Source organism: Nymphaea colorata, chromosome 8 (genome assembly GCF_008831285.2).
Source record: "Nymphaea colorata isolate Beijing-Zhang1983 chromosome 8, ASM883128v2, whole genome shotgun sequence".
Taxonomy (NCBI): Eukaryota; Viridiplantae; Streptophyta; class Magnoliopsida; order Nymphaeales; family Nymphaeaceae; genus Nymphaea; species Nymphaea colorata.
Genome location: NC_045145.1, coordinates 16,052,343 through 16,065,955, shown reverse-complemented (window position 1 = coordinate 16,065,955; position 13,613 = coordinate 16,052,343). Strand labels below are relative to the sequence as shown.

The window sequence follows — 13,613 nt, the reverse complement described above, 5'->3', positions numbered from 1 at the left end:
GCCCTCCAGCGCTCCCATCTGCCCTCCTTCCCATTTGAAGCCCATCTTCCCCTCTTGACCTCCAACGCAGCAACACTCCCATCTGCCTTCCTTCCCATTTAAAGCCCATCTTCCCCTCTGCCCTTCCCATTTTAATCTCGTCCCTTTTCTGTTAATTTCTTGTATTTTTGGAATTTTGATTAGTCCATGTTTCGACTCTCTCTTCCTATGAAAACCAGATTCAGCCGCTACCAACATATAAAATTGATAGATGTGCTAGTAGATCTGCTATTGATACAAGAAATTGATAGATCTCTTGTTTTGTTGACATTATCTTGATGAGGGAAACATTTTCTTGAGTATTTTAGAAGTTCAGACCTGATTTGCAACATGACATTGGATTATTTCGAATTTTGGAATTAAGTTAATACAACTTTAGTCCTAGGTAATTTTGGAATATTATCTTTCAATTTCTTCCTACTTTAAATTGGAGAAGAGAATAAAACAAAAAACTAATAATTCTGAAAAAGTTTCATCTTAAATTTAACACGTTAAATTATTCTTAACGACCCTCACATTAAAAAAGTAAATTCATCCCGTAAATTTTTCAAAAAAATTTACGACGGTAAATTTACGACGTTAAATTTCCCCCGTAGTTTCGAGGAGTTCGATGCATCGGTTTTGAATTAATGTGAACAATATCGCGTTATTTTCTGCACCACGGTTTCCGTCTTCTCTCGCTCTTTTCCTCTCCATCTTTGCTACCCGCTATCTCGTTCACTCTTGTTCCCTCTCTCCCTCTTAGACTCTTTCCCCGCCAATCCTCTTTTCCCGCCAGAAGATGCCTTCAGAGGCGTTCTCCCTCTGCAATTCGCGCTTCCCCTTGAACATGGCTGCACATCGAAGGCCCAAACGGCGAAGATCTCCGACCGCCCTCTCCTGCTCCGGCGTGGAGGGTCCTACCCAGGAGGGACCCTCCACCGTGAAGTTTAGGAAACGGTGGACCAACCACGAGAGAAGGCGAATCAAGCACTCGTCGCCGCAGGCTCGCCGATGGGTCACGAACGACGATTTAATATCCTCGGCTTCCGAAGGTATGGCCGCGAAAGCACAGAATTTGGGGAATTGAACTCCTCAAGTTTCGCTTGGATGATCTCTTGTTGGTTGTTTTTTATTTTTTCTCCTTTCGCATGATTTAAAAGAACGGAAGCTCATGAGCCGCAGATTCTATGGTCTTTTGCTCGAGTGTAGAACATACGGCTTTTTTTTGGGTATCAATCGGAATTGTTGCTAACATCAGCGCCAATTATGAGGTGGCCGCTTCTGTTCGTAGAAGATTTCTGGTAGTACATACAGATAGTGTTAATGCAACCGTTAGATGTATTGGATATGTGATGTTGTTTTCATTCTAAGCTCATATTATATTCTACCGTGGTGTTTCCGCTTCGTAGTTGTCTTCTGTTTATTTATTTGTTCATTAACTAATAATGGTAGTTCTATTTGTATGAGGAATTATTCTCTGTTTAGTGATGGTTTTACTTATGATCGCCATTTTCAGTTAGCTGCTACCTTTTGTGCAGTAATATAGGCACTTTTCATATTGAATTTCCACGGCTCTTTTTCCTGCGATGTTGATGAACAACCTTTTCCTAGTTCCTTATATTATACTTAGCTCTTTACTTTTAACTCTTTAACAGACAGGTTTTTGATGGTGTCACACAACATCCTTGGAGATGATAACGCTGTCAAACATCGTGATCTCTATCCAAATATTCCTTCCTCTTTTCTGAAATGGAACAGGCGCTTGCATCTTATATGTGAGGAGCTTAGGTTGTGGCAACCTGACATAGTGTGTCTACAGGTAGCATATGTAGCTATAGCACTGTTTCATTTTGAGATCCAATTGACATGTGAACTCATATAGCGTTGCTTATGATGAAGCTGATGCCTGTGCTTGTTTTTTTTCATTGTTTTCATTTTCTCTGTACAAGGAGGTGGACAGATTTCATGATCTCATGAATACTCTAAATAGTGGTGGTTATGTTGGTAGCTACAAGGTTAGTTTCTGGGGACGCTATTCCTAAAAATCATGTTACCAACATGTGAAATGATATTGTTAGTCGTGGCAATAGTCCATTATTATCATTTTCATCCAGCATTTCGATGAACTTTCTTTTTGTGCAATCTGTAACTATTTTATCTTTCAGAGGCGCACGGGAGAGGCTATGGATGGCTGTGCCATGCTGTGGAAAGAGAATGTGTAATCACTTTTAAAATTAAAGCTTCATTTTTTATGTGTGTGGTTGGTGAAGAGATTTTTCTCATAAGGTGTCTGACTCTCTCAGGTTCCGCGTGCTGGAGGAGGAGAGCATTGAATTCAGAGGGTTTGATCTTCGTGACAATGTTGCTCAACTTTTTGTGTTTGAGGTAGCAACATTGAGTTTCATTTGTTGACTTCTTGTCTGGAACCTCATCATGCTGCCTTATTCTGTACATCCACGAGTTTCTGCTTAAAATAGAAAAGGAAAATGACTTTGTACAGCATACATCATTAAACTAAAGTCATTTTTTCTGTCTGTAGTCTCTGGAGTTAATTTGTGGTTTAAGGCTAAGATGCATAAACGTTACCTTCTGTAGATCAATTTTGTTGGCACTACTGCTGCTTGTTGTAGTGTTTCTATTATTTATACTAACCTGTCATATTTAAAAAGAGCAATATGCATTTGAAAAAGCCATATATGCTACCTAACAGTTATTGTTTGAAATAGGATTGGGATGATTTTATACCTTTCTTTGTTTTCCTTAGCTTTTTGGTTCATCTCATTCATTGTGGTGAACTTTGGAAAGTTTTAAATCCTCTGATGTGGAGAAGCAAGAGATGACCACAGCTGCAATTTACATCCTGTGGATTAGGAAAATATGAAGGCATCAGTCAATTAACAGAGTCATTCTTTCTTAGCTGAAGTCTGAGATTTTAAATTCATCCTAAATTAGAACATAATTTTAGGATAAGAGATGAAACCTTAGGTGTACTTCTAGTCTAGAGTCTTCCTGTGTTGGCTGATTGTCCTTGCATTGTCTGTAAGGTCACCAATGGCTATCCTAGGATCCACCAGGTTCCATCCTGGAGCTTGCCTAGATATGAATACAAAAGCCTGTTATTGATTATTTTTTCTTTTGTTGTGTTATAGAACTTTATTGTTTTCAAGTTAGCTTAATTTATCTCCAGAATGAATTGTTTGCTGATTTTTGTTGAGGACAGCAATACTTTACCAGCTGCTTGCTGTTTTTTGCTTTACTTTTGCCATGTAATGCAGTCTGATGTGAAAATTAGTTTGATTATATTATCTATCTTAAATAGTTTGCTCATACTTGTACTGAATACTGCAACCTTCTTGTACAATCTATATATCTTACAAGTTTTGCTCAGGCAGATGAAGAAAGCTAAAACAAGAAGGTTGGTGGTTGGTAATATCCATGTTCTTTTCAACCCAAATCGAGGAGACATCAAACTAGGACAAGTACGTAATCACCTTCATCAAAAGTCCTTGGAAAATCTTGGTGAAAACTAACATGGGAGCTAGCCTAAGTCTTTGTTCTTATTTCATTAGTATTCACAATCTTTTTTGCAATTATGGATCGGCATAGTTCTTTGTTTTCTATATTTTGTAGATTGTATTGCTTTTGTTTTGACATAATTCTTTGTTCTGCAGTTCCATATTGTATTGCTTTTGTGATAGATTTTGTTTATCTGGCAACAGAAGGAAAGTTGCTTGATATTTCTTGGTTCCATCATTCTGAAACTTGAAATTGTGACTCCGATTTTACTTTCCCTTTTTGGTTGGTTTCAAATGATTATTCAAATTTGCATCTAATTGCAAAGCTAAAACTACAAGTTTGTACTGTTTTGTCTCATAACTTTTGAACTTAGTTGATATCCTTTGTGTAGATTGTAGAGTAACTACAATGTTGCGTAGATTTTAGAAAGATGCAAACTGCAATTATGAACTGAGGAAAATAAAGAGCAAATATAAAAATCCCTTCATGAATTTTAGAGTATCATCTGGACATAATAGACTTCCATTTATTTTTGTTAGCTTTTGCAATGTCGTCCTGCACTCTTACCCTTCTATGTCTTTTACAAAACAAACTGGAAATTCAGCAAGTAGCATGCTGTTTCAAACATTTTCCCTGATCATGCAGCTACTGAGCTTGGGACCCACTGTTTTAGGTAGTGCAAATATTGTTTTTTCTAGTCTTTTCATGACATCAAATTCTGGCATTGCTCTCCCTTGTATTTGATTCTGGATTGTCAGTGTCCTCTATCATGATTTGGGTTACCAGATTAATGTTTGTTCAGTTCATTAGGAGTTAGGACATATGGCCTGGTAGACCGGATTGATTTTAACATGCTTCTCATTCTGATTGTCAGTTCATACATTTGATTTGCCTGTCATGTTGATGAAAAACATGTTTTGGACCATGTTGAGGCAATCCATAAACATATTTTTGAAGAATTTCAAAAGCTAATGTAACTAAATTTCTGCAGCAAATGGGGGTTTTCATCTCAACATGGCTTTACTCAATCTTTTCTTTAAAATTAAAAAAATAAAGAAAAGAGAGAGGAAGTGATGCAGGAGCAGTTCATCTGATATTAGATTCAGTTTGGATTCACATTGGATCCTTGTATTTGATTTATTTATTTGGTTCTTCATTTGTTTTATTTATTAAGTTGAGCTTGGGCCTTTTATTTTAATAGTGGATCTGAGATCCAGTGTAGTTAGAAATCTGTTTGAGGGAGACTTGCAGTTCAATTGGAGATCAGTGAATTTGATTAATTGAAAACCCTAGAAATTTGTGTTTCCTTTCCATTCAATTCTCTTTCTTATTCGTCATTAGATTCGTAGTTCTTCCTTGGGGATTAGAGTTAACCCTCTAATCACTGCATCAGGAAGATGACTTGATTAAGCAATCCTGATGAGCCCATTGGATCTGATTTTTCCAAATTAAGTTAGTCTTTCTTTTGCAGATCCGGATGCTGTTGCAGAAAGCACATGCTCTCTCTCAGAAGTGGGGCGGCGTGCCAGTGGTGCTTGCTGGGGATTTTAACAGCACACCACAGGTATAATGTTGATGCAAAACTGTTGGCTGGTTTTCTATGAATAACAGTTTCTTTTCTTGATCTATCTTGCTGCGATACACTAAAAGGGCTTTTGTTACCATTGTCACTTTTTGCAGAGTGCAATTTATGAGTTTTTGGCATTGTCTAAGGTGATTATGATCAATCTGGAGCAGTCTTTACTATTAAAGGGAATCTATGTGTACCTCAGCACCTGTTACCTTATAATTCTACTTGGTATGGTTCGAGCTGACAATTCTGTTGTTTGACAGATAAACATTACTGCATATGATAGGCGGTGTCTTTCAGGCCAGATTGGTGCTGGGCCAATAAGGAGACCATATGTCAGGATTGACAGGCAAGCTATCTGCTAAACTTTGTGGAAAGCACAGTTATTCATATCCAAAATTTAGCATTGCTCTCCAACAGGGAAAAAATGAACCTGATGTAATGTTGGCCCATTTATCTACTTTGTAGTTTTGATTTTTCCTTGGATCCTGTTATGCTCTGAAACCAATAGTGTTGTGTTTCAGGTTTCCAAAGTATGATTGGACTGAGGAAGAGTTGACAATTGCATCAGGAAATTCAAAGTGTCGAATCCTGGAAAATCCATTGAAGCTCTGTAGCTGTTATGCCAATGTGCAGGTTATTTTATGAGTTTTCAATCTTGACCAACTTAATTACCTTTCTGAATTAATAATGAATACTAAATCTACAAACTCTCTCGAGTCTCAACCCCAGGGCATGAGAACAAGGGGCGCTCATGGTGAACCTCTAGCCACCAGCTACCACTCCAAGTTTCTTGGAACTGTTGACTATCTTTGGTAGGAAAATTTCTTGTCCAGGCCTGTATCATATTTTGTAATTATTCTCAACTTAGTGGGAGGCTTGGAGCATATGCAGGTACTCTGATGGTCTTGTCCCAACGAGAGTTCTTGATACGTTGCCTATTGACCTTTTACAACAGACTGGGGGTCTGCCAAGTGAGGTATGGAAGTGATTTATTGTCTGAATTTTTTGGTTTCAAAATGTGACTGCGTCTTCATACCTGAGCTTTTGTGCTTTTTTGAAAAATAAAATATTATATGGGGGCTTTTTTTTTTATTATGATTTGTGCTCCATGTTTTCTCTGTTCGTACCTGACAAGTTTCCATCTCTGCTGGTATATCTAGCTTCTTTCACTTATACTCGGATTGAAAACATCTGCTGATGATCTTTTGTTTCATTTCCTTTGCCCTTCTCTAACCAAATGCCTTTGCATTCAGAAAATTGGGAGTGATCATCTCGCCTTGGTGTCAGAGTTTGCATTTGCACAGGATCTGCTGAGCCGAAATTGTAAGCCTGTGTTGACAAAAACATCAGGAACAGTGGAGGATAAATGGATACTGTCCTCATCGCAACAGAAATGATATTACAACTGGTACGCAGAATTGCCTGGAAGCAAAGGCGATTGGTGCTGCAGTCACTTCAGGAAGCTTGCGGAAACCCTCCTACTATGTTCTGCATCATGAACTTGACATCCAGGTCCATATCTGCTGCCATTGTCACACCGGAATCCGTCTCTCCCAAGTACGCCAGTTGTGAGAAGGTCAATGTTACGTGATTGAGTGATAACAACCACGTGATCATTCTTCCTAGGAAGATCAATGGTGTTCCCTAGACGACTTCCTCGAGTGCCCATTCGCGTGTCTGCAGCTGCAGGAGGAGAAAAGTTATTTCTAGCTAAGAAGCTAAAATTGGAGGCTGAAATTTAAGCCGCTAGTTTCCAATTTAAATTTAAATGCCATGTGGATATTTTTGTCATTATCGGATGCACGACGTCGAGGTTGGAACCTAATTGGTCTGTATGGTTCTATGATTAGATACTTGTTTATCCAAATTAAGATCCAGATGAATGTTTATGATTTGTAGAAGGCTTACTTTCCGTGTGTTTGAAGGGGTCGCTAATGGAGGTAGACCCTTTCACAAAATCCATGCTAAAAGTAAGTTTTCCGAGACTGAGGATCAGCGTGAAGCTCCATTTTTCCTGAGGTCTGTTGTCGTTCTTGAGGCGGGTTCCAACCGAGTCGTTGCCCGTGAAGTAATATATAAGGACCGGTTACGTTTCTGCGCTAATTACAAATCAAACACCCATTTCACCTAAAATTGCGAAGCAAATTCTGTGGTTAGCATTCCTGCGCAGACATAAGAGAAAACCCCTCTGGTGGAGCGTGGGCTGAGGCGCCGATCCTGAAGAACCAAAGGAAAGAGGCCCTGCCCTAGGCGAACTTCCAACCCCCACAAAGGCGATTACCTGCAACACCTTCCACATACTTCCAGAGATGGAGGTTGCGGAGGGCACTGCTGAACGGCACCAAGGGTCTGCGATGGCATTCAAGGACTTCAGGCCCATTGTGTTGTGCGATAGCCTATACAAATTTATCACCAAGATTATTGCCAACCGCATGAAGCAGATCAGAGGCCGTCTTTTGAGCACAGAGCAAGCAGCCTTTCTTCTTTTAAGACTTATTCTGTGTCAATTTTTAACAGTGCACGAGGTGGTGAACAGCTTAGATGGAAACTCGACATGTCTAAAGTGCATGATCTGGAGGTTCCTTAGGTTGGCCCTAGAGCATCTTGGTCTCCATGAACAGGATTTGCAGTCGCGTCACTAGTGCATCTCAGGCGAGGTTGATCAATGGAAGAGAGGAGAAATTCTTTGACTGCCATAGGGCGTGAGGCAGGGCGACCCCTGTCGCCATATCTCTTTATAGTTATTATCGAGATGCTCATCAGGAAATTTAAAGCTGAGAAGATTAAGAACTGCATCGAGCTTCCTCGTCTCCATGGTTTGCACATGGTCTCGCTAATTAACTACTGGTCCTGTGTATTTCTGTTACCTTTGGGCGTTACTAGGAGAATAAACAGGGTGTTGCTGATTTCTTATGGGTCCTTACTGGCGATGTCCGCCTTCTTGGTTGGGAATCCTAGTGCACCCTTATAAATGCTTTCAGAATTGGCTATCAGTAGAGAGGTTTTTCTGGAGAGGTAATCGACTGGAGGAAGAAAGAAGACCGAGTCTGGAATGGAAAATGATAGATGCTATTCTTGGCCTGGTCCCTAAAGTGAGTCGTAGTCGGCTGGCATCCTCTATGTTCTATACTCTCAAAAGTTTTGATCTATATTTAACCCACTGCTGAAGTTATTGATCTCATCCTCAAGCCCTGTAACATGGCCTTTGAGACGTTTTGGGACAGCCTACCTTGTTAGAGCAGATCAGATCCTCTTTGGCCAATTTTGTAAATTTTTGTATCTCCCTTTTTTTGTCAATGGGGCTTACCCGCCAGAAGGGTTGCATCGGAAAGTATAGCGGTTTAGGAGCCTCATAAGACCAAAGGAGCCTCATAAGAAAAACAGGTTGATTACATTTGTCCACTTGATGAACCAAAACACAATTGTTGCAGAGGTTGACGAAGCCAATCTAGATGACTACATTTGTTCACTAGATGAACCAAAAAATAGTTGCTAAGATGGAAGAAATGTCTATCGAGTAAGAAGACGCCATCTAGGAAACCCTTAGACGGCATGGAGATAAATGACCGTTAGACGGCGATTGAAGATATGTCTATCGTTTAACTCGCTCGAGTAGAATATGGCCAAACTTAGCCAGATTGTTTTTATGTGCTTCTGAAAATGCCATAACACAAAACACCAAAAATTTTGTCGTCCTTCAAAGTTGCTGAGCCTTAGAGATTTCTTCCTTTTAAAGCTTTTTATTGGGGTACTGCTTTGTTGCATTCGCACACCAGCGGACTATAAGCGTTGACAGCAGCTGGAGATAAGGAAAAGATGCCACGAGTTGAATATCCACCGTGAGGAGCGCGACCCTTGCTCAGCTAACATTAATCGGTCAGAAGCGGAAAGGCGAGGGAAAAGAAGAAAGCACGCACGTCCTGTATATTCTCAACAAAGAAAGTAGCATAGACGCTTTTAAACGCAGCAAAGCAGGGCAATACATCAATAGGAAAAAAGATCTGCAACACGCAGACTCCTGTTGCATCGCTACACGCAGACTCTGTAAAAATGCAACAACTAAGTAATAATGTCGTTCAACAATTACACGACCCTTGCTTGGCTAACATTAAGAAGAAAAAAGGGATCAATCAGCTTCTTCTGAAACTAACCTTTATCCCCTCGCCCACCACCCAGCCACCTCAATCTGGGCGGCTCCTGAGGCAAGGGAATCATCACGTCTCTTTCCTAGGTATAAAAAAACAACTGGTAGGTAAAACGGTTCACATGTGCGGTCAAGACCCTATAAATATCCCAACAGCAATACATAAAATGATTTCATGGAATAAAACAGGACAGAGGTCATTTCTGCATGACATTTGACATATCACTGCTGCCCATCGGCTCCTGCATCAGCTTTTGGTGCAGCCTCCTTGATCTCCTCTCCAGCATCCTCCTGACAACAAGTATGAAGTTGAGAGAGAGAGAGAGAGAGAAAGAAGGTGATCTGTATCAGAGTGAAAGAGAGAGAAGGTGAGCACCTGTATATCGGAGGTCCAGAGAGTCAAATTGTCACGTAGAAGCTGCATGATCAAGGTGCTGTCCTTGTAGGATTCTTCACCCAGCGTGTCCAATTCTGAGATTGCTTCATCAAAAGCCTGAAAGGACAAGGTTTATGACGGCACTTATCAGTACTTGGGGCCCTGAAAGATGCTTGGCATAAACAATTCAACAATTCTTGGACACAGGATTTAGACGACCAGTCGGCCTTTACAGAATTCAAAGCTGCTGATTGGCTTCCATGGTTGAGGTAAAGGAAGAAATCGTGAAGTACAAAAATTTAAGGGTTTGCCGCTCTTGGAAACAGGAAGTTTAAAAAATAACGGGATGAGTTAGGAAAAGGGCATACACAAATATATTATATATGGGGTTCAATATCTTTACCGGAAAGACAGTAAAAAAATACTTTGGGTCATGACAGTTTCATGTGCCAACTTGGCCAGATTCTCTTATCCAAGTTACGAAATTTAATCACACGTGACATCCAACTGCAACTGCAAGGGAGTTTTGAGCCGAAGAACCAACACAGACCAAACTCCCTAGATGTCTAGCCTCTAATTTGAGCCTGGATTATTATGAAAGTGGCTTGAGACAATGAAGCCAATCATTGGAGGAGTAAAGAAAGTCCTACCCCTAAGCCTGGGTTTGGTCTCCTAAAACTAGACGGTGCTTTGCAAGTTAGCTAAAAACTAGAAGCATTGTGGTAATAAGAGCCTTAATATTAGCAACACTAAGCAAGAGCAAAATGCAACAAAGTTAATCAACTGATCATCGCCCACGACGATCCCCACAACAATCAACCAATAGTTAATAGTTTATACAACGTACAAAATTTTCTACTCAATTTTTGAACATTCATAGTACCACTTTACTTTAAGGCACAAGCATCATTTGTTTGTGTCGCTTTAGTTCTATAACTGTATAAGGGACTAGAGATGTCCACTATCCTCCACATCAAGAAATCAGTACCATTTTGCACAAGGGCCATAGTACCACTCCAAAAGCATTACATGTTAGGAGAAAAGGTTACAAGTCAGGCCCAGAACATCTCCGATGCATGACAACATGGCCAACATGCTTCTAGCATGATTCCTCATTTGAATGATACTGACGGTCTATGGAACAGAACAAACTTAGATATTATATTGTCAGTATCTAGGAACAGAACAAACTTAGATATTATATTTAGAACGTACTTCCACAGAGTCCTTGTTTCTAGCAATAGCAAACATGTTTAACAAGTCCACAAAAACAGATAATACACATGGCTATTAAAGGCAACACAAGCGGATTACCATTAGCATAGAGAAGTATGGAAAATCCAAAAAACCTTTTCATGGCATTGCATCACAGAGAAGAAGATGAAACAGGACAGACAAAGTCGAAAGCAAAACAACATCCACTAGTTTATTGAGAACTCCAACTAATCTTTCCATGACATTGCAATGCATACTAGACCATTGAAGAGGACACACAAGGTTTAAAACACGACTATGTTGAGTAAACTCTCCACTTTCACATGCAATTGTTATTGAAATAAAGTTCTATCAATCATGCCAACATACTTATCTATCTGATACTACAAAACAAGATAATTCACAACTCTGTGATGACGATATGCAGCTTCTTGCATCCATCTATTGCAGTAATGACTAAACACACGGATAAATGAAAAAATCCAGAGATGGGATCATCAATTAGTGCGTGACTTTAAAGTGACCGAAGTGGTTTATCTGGCAATCAAGGATTACGAAGCACCACATGTCCAAAGGACCCCAAAAAAGAAAACCGTGCCACATAGCCACGAGAAAGCAGGAAATGAAAAATCTAGCTAGGTATAAATCTGAATGACTAACGAGCCAAAAGAAGTGAAAAAGCTTAGAAATGCAATTCCACATGATAAGGGACACAAAGTCCAAAACGTTAAAAGTGCTAATGCAATCCAACCAGCATCGATATCAAACTTTATGATGAAAATATAATAAAAGACAGAGAAATACAAAACGAACCTGCTTTGCTAGGTGGCAAGCTCGGTCAGGTGAGTTCAAAATTTCATAGTAAAACACTGAAAAGTTAAGGGCAAGTCCAAGTCTAATTGGATGGGTCGGAGCCAAGTCAGCCAGAGCAATGTCCTGTTCAACAGAAATAACGAAATTACTTAAAAAATATACATTTATGGTATGCTTATAGAGGTAAAAAGACAAGAACTGAATACACAAAAGTGGAAGTAAGATTGCATTTGGCAGACCTGTGCAGACTTGTAAGCCAGCAAAGTGCTCTCAGCAGCTTCTTTCCTCTCAGCACCAGTCTTAAACTCTGCCAGATATCTGTGGTAATCCCCTTTCATCTTGAGATAGAACACCTTCGACTCAGCAGCAGTAGTAGCCGGGATGAGATGGGATTCAAGAAGGCGCAATATGCCATCACAGATCTTGCTAAGCTCGGCCTCGATCTTTCCCCTGTACTCCTTAATCGCCGCTACGTGATCCTCGTTACCACGGCTTTCTTCCTTCTGCTCAATGGAGGAAATAATCCTCCATGAGGCTCTCCGGGCTCCGATGACATTCTTGTAAGCGACAGACAACAAGTTCCGTTCCTCAACCGTGAGTTCCTCGACGTCCACAGTTTTCGCTACCTTCTCCATAAACTCAACCATCTCCTCGTAGCGTTCGGCCTGCTCGGCCAACTTGGCCATGTACACATTCTCCTCTCTCGGGGACTCAACGGCCGCCATTTTCCTCACAGAAAATCAAAGCACGAACCTGCAGGCATTTACGGGAAAAGAGAAGGGAAGAAAATCACACCTCCATAAAACAATAGAAATCCGTACAACGACACCCGCAGGTATATACTACAACCACTCAAACGATGACGGTTAAGAGGATCAGACGTCCAAACTAGAGAAAAGAAAAAAGAAAGAAAGAGATCCCCAAAACGTTATCCGACCGAAAAAATGCTACTGTGCAAACAGATCTAAAGAGATCAATTCCCAATCTGGGATTAAGCAATGTGGAAACGGGCCAGAAAAAGAAAAGTTACAGGTCTAAACCACGAAAAGATTCAATTTCCGTGTGGAACATCAAGAATACCTAATCATCCTTCACCCGCCGGTTAGCATTACAATCAAATATCACGAAGAAAAACAAATTAAAATAAAGAAAGATCACCAGATCAGAAAAAAAAACGAGGCCAAATCGAACAAGAAAAAAGAGATTCCACTGCCCAAAGTGCCGAAAACAAGACAGAGAATGATCCACCAAACACAGAGGCGAAGAAGAAAACGTCCCCTAACCGAAACCCTAAAAAAAAGGAATCAAAAGCCAAAAAGAATAACAGAAAAAATCCAGTCAATAACACGAAAAAAAATAAAAAAGAAGAACATAAACCCAAAATAAATGCACAAATAAATGGTGAATAGTAGTACCTCAGATCTTCCCTCCTCTCAAGAAAAAAGAAAAACGAGAGACCCGCCAGGAACCCGCTCTCGACATTTTATACTCGCCTTCTTGTAGAACCATGTCCAATCATTTTCTGACACGTACACAACATACGCTAGCGAGGAACACGTGTCGATGAGATGGGAGAAAATGACGGAGTCTAGTTCCCTTGGCTGTGGTTGTCTGACTTTTATTCCACCGTTAAACAAATCAAAACGAGAATATTAGAGCATTTGGAATCTTAACATAGCCGGTTAGAGCATAGTGTGTGTCATTAATTTGATTTTCATTTTCATGGGTATTATTTTTTATGAACAATATGATCTTATAATAATTGATAAGTCCGCTTCATACTCATTTGTTTGTATCAATTGAATGATATCTTCCTCAATTGAATCAATTTAGGGAGTGGTTGATCGATATTGGTATCTAGTTATGTAAGAAATACTTATGATTCTCATTCCATTATATAAAATGCGATGGAACATTGCATCTTTTAATAACAGATCTACATGATCCATATACAG

At 39.9% G+C, this 13,613-nt stretch overlaps 2 protein-coding genes across 3 annotated transcripts; one reads left to right on the top strand and one right to left on the bottom strand.

The window, feature by feature from the left end:
- The first annotated feature begins 488 nt into the window (after nucleotides 1-488).
- Nucleotides 489-7,004, top strand: LOC116259450 (carbon catabolite repressor protein 4 homolog 3-like). The gene is made up of 13 exons (XM_031637279.2): nucleotides 489-1,073; nucleotides 1,677-1,840; nucleotides 1,971-2,036; nucleotides 2,187-2,239; nucleotides 2,325-2,406; nucleotides 3,414-3,500; nucleotides 5,009-5,101; nucleotides 5,218-5,250; nucleotides 5,371-5,456; nucleotides 5,632-5,743; nucleotides 5,840-5,922; nucleotides 6,002-6,086; nucleotides 6,364-7,004. The coding sequence occupies exons 1-13, from the start codon at nucleotides 821-823 to the stop codon at nucleotides 6,505-6,507; spliced, it is 1,341 nt and encodes a 446-aa protein (XP_031493139.1). The 5' UTR covers nucleotides 489-820; the 3' UTR covers nucleotides 6,508-7,004.
- Nucleotides 7,005-9,007: 2,003 nt separating this feature from the next.
- LOC116259451 (14-3-3-like protein) lies at nucleotides 9,008-13,214 on the bottom strand. 2 transcript variants are annotated; one of them, XM_031637280.2, is made up of 5 exons: nucleotides 13,074-13,214; nucleotides 11,898-12,411; nucleotides 11,659-11,781; nucleotides 9,631-9,747; nucleotides 9,008-9,545 (listed from the first exon to the last, which is right to left on the bottom strand). In XM_031637280.2, exons 2-5 carry the CDS (start codon nucleotides 12,381-12,383, stop codon nucleotides 9,477-9,479), a joined length of 795 nt encoding a protein of 264 aa, XP_031493140.1. In that variant the 5' UTR covers nucleotides 12,384-12,411; nucleotides 13,074-13,214; the 3' UTR covers nucleotides 9,008-9,476. The 2 variants fall into 2 exon arrangements, with proteins under 2 accessions (XP_031493140.1, XP_031493141.1); XM_031637281.2 differs by lacking the exon at nucleotides 13,074-13,214 and adding an exon at nucleotides 12,817-12,961.
- Between the last annotated feature and the right edge of the window lie 399 nt (nucleotides 13,215-13,613).